A 7,153-nucleotide genomic window follows, 5' to 3' on the forward strand; every position below is an offset into this window, starting at 1 on the left:
GTCTAACCATAGGTAGTTAAGTCCCATGATAGGCACACTAATTTGAGCATGAACAAGTTCTTCCAACTCTAATTAAGGTTATCTATGTTAGTAGACTAAGGGGTTTGATTGCAAGGAGACTAGCCAAAGTACCTCACCATTCATTGTTTTGGTATGTTATCCCTCTTCTCAAACATAAACAAATCATTCAAACAAATGATTCATATAGCACATCTGGCCTGACGCAAGCAACAAACAAATTTTGAAGCATAATATTGCCAACAAAAGATCAAAGAGGCTTTGAAATGTCTGGGCTTTTTTCTAAGTTTTTCAAATTCATATCAATCTCAAACCAATACCCATAGGTTTCAAATGGCACCGCATTTCGCAAAAAATACTAGGGCTTGAGAACCGTGCAATGAATTTTGAATAGCTCTCATTTATAGCTAAGAGCTTCGTGGCTATTACTAGCTTAACAAATTGGAATGCATTTAGGGGTTGTGGTTGTGAATCATGGAGGTAATCCCTCAGCAATAATTCAACGATGGCTCCAGCTACAACATTTGAAGCAGCTCAGGTGAATGGTTACTTACTACTGTCAACGAATTCTGCACTCGTTTTAGAAATCATGTCAGCTTAAAAGTTCAAAACAACCCCATGGCCCATGATTTGATACCCAATTCATTGACACATTCATGGCACACGACCCACAACTCACAGACCCTTTGCCCATGATCTACTACACAGTTCATTGATTACATCTATGTCTATAGCACATGGTCTGCAACTCAAATGAGCTTTGATTACATCGACGACGGAGAGTGCCATTCGATTCGAAGTGCCCGACCACCTTTGTAGCTTGACGACTTGCTACAGTTTAAGGGTAAGGGCATGAATGAAGAGCCCAACACATTTGCCATTAGACAGACTGCCTTGGTAGCATAGGATCATGGAGGGCATGTAGTGATAGTCGATCATAAGACTGTAAGCAATTTGGCGCGTTCATTTGCAGAAGCCAGCCACAAGTTGGCAGACCCTGAAGGGACAACACTTAATCCTGAGGTTGCGCCTGTGTGCCGCATACAAGGCATTTGATGTTTGTCAGTGTAGTAGGTGTATATATGATGTTAAGATTTGAGTTCTTGTACGTTTGTTTTTTGGCACTCCATGAAAAGGGCCTCGGATCTCACTCATCAAAACGGCTTGCAAATCTGTACATGCCGGTCCATAGGATGGACGTTCATTCACAAGAATGTTTCCTGTTCAAGACAGGTTAAGTAGATCAGAATGATTGCTGTAGTGATGGAGAGGCTGCTGCATTGTTGAAGCAAGTTCCCAATGGCACCACTGGCTTTTGGAGGCAAGCCAGGCAACAATGGAGGAGCTTGCATGCCCGAGGGAGCTTTTGGAGGAGTGGCCTTCAAAGGCGATTGGGACGGTGATGAAGCTGCAGCAGCATCACTGAGCCTGTAGCCTATAAACACATAACACAGAAGAAGGCACACTGCTGATCAGCTTCAGCTTCCATTGAGGTTGTAAAGAAGGAACGTGGAGCACAATAAGACACATACAATCAGATGTAAACCATCCAAGCTTTGAGTCTGCCTGGTTAAAAACCAACTGGTAGCCAGTCATAAAGCTCTCTGCATCCAAGTAGAGCACAACATTTGATTTAAGCTGCGTCGAACTGCCAAGCACACAAGACATATAATCTGCTTCCCAATGCGCTACATAACAAGGTGTCGTGAACGTTTTCTGCCAGTACACATGAATGTTGCTTCAAGCATCATCATGATGTACCAGTCTAGCGGCAACACACTGCATGCTTATTATAGAAGACTCGCCATATACATGCCCAATAGTAGGCACATTCATCTTACACATGCACAGATTTTAAGGTTTTCCTACAAAAATCATCCGGCCTTGTGATGAGGTAGGGTGACCCGTAAAAGAAAAGCAGAACTTCAGAGAAGGAGAGAGAAAGGATCATACGTCCAAGTATTGCAACTTCACTTTCAGAAACAGCAAGACAGAATGCATCAAGCGTACCCTGTCAAACCAACACCAAAGCACTTTTTGAGTACAGCAAGCTCATATGCCTCCTTGCATGCTTCAAACCCTAAGCACATGGAGTTGCACTAAATAAATATAGCTGCCGGTGACTGACACGTCCAAAACTGACATTAAAAGCAGCATGCTTAGGGTATGCGCAGATAACTACATACATTCTCATCAGTTAGTCCGATCAAAGGATTGTAGACAGAAAAGTTGCCACCTCCATGGAAGACCAGAGACACCTCAGGACCATAATTATCATCACCACTGTCACCATAAGTTGGCAAAATTAACGACTTTAAGAGCCACATAGCATAGATGCAAAAAGACACATACACAGAAAACTGATGTTGCACCAACCCTAACTCATAGCAGTACTCCCATGGGAGGTTTACAGAAGAGATCTTCTTGTTATGGACCTGCAGGTCAAACTGGTGCAAGACAATGAAAGGTCAAATTGCAACATACGACTGGCTTAATTAGCAGCAAACAAGTGCAAAGAGAGTGAACCCTTACTTCATGTGTGAACTGGGAATAGGCATCGCTTGGTAGGTATGTGAAGGATGTCCCAGTGTCAATAATGATGCGGAGGCCCTTGACATCCAAGGTCTTAGAGCCTACTGAAATGTTGTCCAATTCCACTATGAACTGATGACTGTGACATAGACATCTCTTGTCAAGACAAAGCATCAAATGCATGGTCTAGACCAGAACAGAGCAAAGAGTGCTGCTTGTTTTACTTTAAATTGCTGTTTCCTTTCAACAATGGTGTTGTTTGCTGGGAAGCAACTCCAGTGTCACCGAAGAATATTCTCCCCGAATTATCAGGTTGGAAACACATTGAAAAGGAATCCTTTACTAAACCTGCCTCAGCTAAGGTACTTGGAAGAGCCATCTTTCCAATGCCAAGTCCTAGAAGGCCATCCGGAGCACCACCATCAAGAAACCCTCCTGATTGCACCCGTCCGCATCTACAAACAAGCACACACAGACACATGTACACATGCACATACACAAGGAAAAGACAACATGCTCATTTTATCGGAAAAAAATGCCTCTGTGGGAGCAGATCACGAGTCAGTTATCGTTCCCACCATACTACAGTTACATAACTTTCATGACTACATACCCGAAAACGAGTGGTATCTTTAGGGGGGCACCCGAATGGCTTTCTGATGTCATATGGATAACATCCTTTATCAGTATGCCAGAGGTCGATGTGTTATCTGAGAGATAGTGGACACTGTAGGGACAATCAGCACTTTGGCTACCACAGAAAGCATCCGTTGTCGGTTCACAGATGCTGTTGTCACAAGTTATGCGGCCACTCGTTGCTGAAGCAGCAGGATTATACACATTTAAAGAGATGTCCTGTAATGGAGATAGCCCTCAAGTATCAAACACAGTTTGATAGGTTCCCATTCATAATCCCATGTTCACATGAGCTACTTATTTAGAATCCTACATAGCACCGAGCAAGCTTGTTAGAATGCAACATTGCCAAATAAGGCATGTGATTCCAAGGGCAGGTACACTGGTTTTAAAGGAAAGGTGGATCTTGTGATAAGAAGTAAATTACACTATACCTATCGTGTCCATATTTCAGCGAAGGTGAAAAATACTGGAAGAAACAAACCCCGTTGAGGCAAGTTTGAGATCATTAAGGAATATCGTTAGCTTCTGATCAAATTAATGCAACGTTGAAGCAATACAGCTTTCATTGCAATGCCAAGAATGTGGTTCTCTCTGTGCACGCAGGCAATCAAATTCAACCCATTCTGAGGCAATACAGATTTCATTGCGACGTCAAGAATGAGATTTTCTATGTGCCCGCAAGCAATCAACAAATGTGCATGTACTATGTTGAAAAATGCAGGTACAGATGACAGGTTTTTATTTGAAAATTTCTGGGAGGCATCGACAATTGTCATATAAACTCACAAGTTCTTGCGTCGAGGCAGTGTTTGGAGCACATTGCTGACACTTGCAAGGCACCCAGAGGAGGTGGCTCCCTGTGTCCAGAGCAACCAGGAAAGAGGTGTTGGGGGTCCCAATGTCTATCACTGCATAGTGCAGCCTGTACAAAGACGCAAATTTGGCCTTCGCATGTGATGCTACAGTGACATGAGAAGAAGAAGAAGGGTACAAATAGAATAGACACGATATGAGACATCTCACCATCCCAATGCTTCCCCATAGTCCGTAGTCTTGTTGCCAGAAGAGAAGTAAAGGGTCTGGTCGTGGTCATGGTCGCGGGCGAGGCGGCGGTACTGGTGGAGGCGATCTTGTGTATGGAGCAAGCGGTAGTAGTCCGGTTGGCTTAATGCTGCTGCTGCTGGGGGCCAATGCAGCTGTTTTCGGGTTGCAAACTCCCGAGCTTTGGCCGAGAACCTGTGCAGCAAATGCAGGCTGAGGACAGAGGAAGAGGAGGAGGAAGAAGAAGGGGAAGGGGAAGAAGCGGAGGAGGAGGAGCAGCAAAGCTGTTTAGATAAGGATAGGAGGACAATGGCAGAGGCGGTGAGCAAGCTCCTGATGAGTGATCGTGGAGACAGGACAGCAGACATGGTCTGGGTACAAGGACGGGGAAGGCCGAGGGGGGGGAAGAGAGAGAGAGAGAGAGAGAGAGAGAGAGAGGAGTCGGGGTCATCCAGACCAACAATGCTTTTGCGCGTTGGAAGAGGAGAGAGGCATCGCGATTCGGGAATGTTTTCCTCGAAACATTAATTGTTTGGATTGCCGAATGTTGCCTTTTTGTGTTATAACAACTTTTTTCTTACAAGGGAGAATGACGATCCCTAAACTAACATTTAAAAAAAAAAACAAGGAATGGCGATCCCTAAACTGACATTTTTCTTTCAGCACAGCTCCTTTTCCCAAAGAAGGTGATAATGAACATTTTGCAAACACTTTTGTGAGTGTAGGTAAAGCAACAAGGCCAATGTCTCACTCCAAATGAGGAGAGCCAATTCCTCCACAAATTGCTCTCACTCACTTTTTAAGCAAAGTTGCTTTTCTCCTTCATGCGGCAAAGATTGTATTAAAAGTAGGCCTGTGCTAGGGTTTAGGCTGGCACCCTAATGCATCTCAGGATGTTGTAATTGTCATTACCAACTAGTACTACAAGCAAAGTTGTTGGAGGCAAACCCTTTAGTATATCTCACATGCTGACAACGCTCCTACCTTGATTGATGTCTCTCACTTAACATAAAGCACGGTTGTTTCAACACATTCTATGGCACATGGACAATGCAAAACGAAAACGCTCTTCCCCCAACCCCATCCCTCTTGGATTCTATCCATAATGCAAATACCGTGTTTTCTATCTTCTATAGACAATTTATAAGACAACCAACATCTTACTTTTGTGCAATGATAATGTGACTCCAACCACTTTGACCTTGCAACCATGTGCTACTTGTTCTATTTGATGTGCTCCTTATCTAAGTGTGAAGAAATGATCCCCCTTGGATTCTAACAATAATGCAAATACTTTTTATATCTTCTATCATAGAATCTGTAAGACAGCCAACATCTTATTTTTTGCTCTTGGGCCTTTTTTGCTATTATTGCCCATGTATTTTCTTTTCTTTTCTATGCATGTTTTCAGCTCATGTATTTCAAATTTCACATCTCTATTCTCAATGATCACTCCATCCTCTTTTTTTAAGAGCTCAAGTTGAATTTCACACACACACACACACACACACACACACACACACACACACAATATACCTATCTTATATCAATACCCAAATCAAATCATGAATCCATTGTTACCCATGATAATGGGATCATAAACTTAAATACATAACAATGGAGTGTAAATGCACCTTTAATGGTGGAGGGTGAACTCTTAAAAAAATTCCAACATTTCATGTATTGAATGCTCTATTTTCTCTCTCTTTCTTTTATCTCCTTGCCTTTCTTAAGGTGTAGGTATCACACAAAAGGACAATATACCAACTTCACAAGCAAGTAGTTAGTTTTGAATGAAGTAATGCTACTATGTTAGTACAACCCCTTGTTAAGGCTCAACACAAATTTAAAAAGTTCAACGAGCTTAAATTCATGTATAAATATATCAATAATATTGAAGTATGCAATGTCCTATAAATGTGTTGAAGATCGTTAGTATGCATCTGACATTTTGCCAATACTAAATAGATAGCAATCATGCTAGTATAATCAATGTTCCACAATTGATTGATAAATAATCAACCTTGTTAACTACAGAGTGCCAAGCAAGAAATGTGACACTTAGATCAAGGAGCAAATCAAATGTAACAAGTAGCACATGATTGCAAGGCCGAAGTGGTTGAAATCTCCTTGGTTATGGTCACACGTCAAGGCAACTGCAAAAGAGGTGGGTTATGGTCTCCTCTTGGACATCATAGAGAAACACCAAGGAGAGACCTCCATAGCAAGTTCTCAATAGCATCACAACAACTCTCCATGAAGTAAATTCTACTTGAACGGGGGTGTTTCCCTCCAAACCCTATCAAGCCTCTTGCCCCACACCAAAGCTTTAATTGGGAAGTTGCTTCTTCCATTATTCGGCAATTTTGACAAACAATCTCATGCTTTTCTCTTGCATTTGTTGTCTTTTCCTCACATTGCCCATCAAAGTTTTCTTTGTGGTTGCCCATAGTTTGATTGGCCTCGCTTGACATATGGTGGGCCAATTATATTTAGCTCTTTCCATGGTTGACTGGAGCTAGCAAGTCTTCTACATTGTCAAATCGAAATGATTATACTTTCTAATTTCCTAAGCTCTAGTGCTATAGGATCCCAAAGATAAATCCACCTTCTAATCTCTTTCTTCTCCATCTTAAGTTAGAGTGGTGGTTCAATCTCAATGAAGGCTATATCCATCACTAAATGTTGACTTGAGTCATATGGTAAGGGACTTGCTCAAACTATTGCATCAAACAACTACAATACATGTAAGGAGAAGCTCACTCGAGAGCACAAGAATAGAGACGAAGGCCAAAATGTTTTCTTGATGGTTTTTCTTCCTATTCTATATACTATACAATGTACAAAAAGTATAGATAAGATACATCATAAAAGAAAGTGACTACCAAGGTAAACATTGCAAAAGTAACTATACTAATTAGTT

At 41.9% G+C, this 7,153-nt stretch overlaps 1 protein-coding gene across 4 annotated transcripts; it reads right to left on the reverse strand.

The window, feature by feature from the left end:
* Nucleotides 1–353: 353 nt before the first annotated feature.
* On the reverse strand, nt 354–5,040 carry LOC148031802 (aspartic proteinase-like protein 1). Of its 4 annotated transcripts, none has more exons than XM_087685464.1 (10): nt 4,213–5,038; nt 3,976–4,111; nt 3,164–3,405; nt 2,775–3,005; nt 2,551–2,689; nt 2,401–2,465; nt 2,205–2,301; nt 1,972–2,029; nt 1,551–1,622; nt 356–1,453 (listed from the first exon to the last, which is right to left on the reverse strand). In XM_087685464.1, the coding sequence occupies exons 1-10, from the start codon at nt 4,596–4,598 to the stop codon at nt 1,224–1,226; spliced, it is 1,656 nt and encodes a 551-aa protein (XP_087541590.1). In that variant the 5' UTR covers nt 4,599–5,038; the 3' UTR covers nt 356–1,223. The 4 variants fall into 4 exon arrangements, 3 of the variants coding, with proteins under 3 accessions (XP_087541591.1, XP_087541590.1, XP_087541588.1); XM_087685462.1 differs by having other exon boundaries at nt 358–1,453; nt 2,395–2,465; nt 4,213–5,036; XR_015691950.1 differs by having other exon boundaries at nt 1,314–1,453; nt 1,551–1,666; nt 2,395–2,465; nt 4,213–5,040.
* Nucleotides 5,041–7,153: the final 2,113 nt, after the last annotated feature.

The sequence above is a fragment of the Lygodium microphyllum genome, chromosome 9, assembly GCF_053477565.2.
Source record: "Lygodium microphyllum isolate KBCC chromosome 9, Lygodium_microphyllum_v1.1.10, whole genome shotgun sequence".
Classification (NCBI taxonomy): Eukaryota; Viridiplantae; Streptophyta; class Polypodiopsida; order Schizaeales; family Lygodiaceae; genus Lygodium; species Lygodium microphyllum.

What these genes read in the sequence shown, in the direction of transcription:
- LOC148031802 (XM_087685462.1), bottom strand. Translation starts at nt 4,598, where the DNA reads ATGTCTGCTGTCCTGTCTCCACGATCACTCATCAGGAGCTTGCTCACC. An exon ending in TATGGGGAAGCATTGGGATG is followed by an intron (nt 4,112 to 4,212) that starts GTGAGATGTCTC and finishes GTCTTTGTACAG; the next exon opens with GCTGCACTATGCAGTGATAG. An exon ending in CTGCCTCGACGCAAGAACTT is followed by an intron (nt 3,406 to 3,975) that starts GTGAGTTTATAT and finishes TCTCCATTACAG; the next exon opens with GACATCTCTTTAAATGTGTA.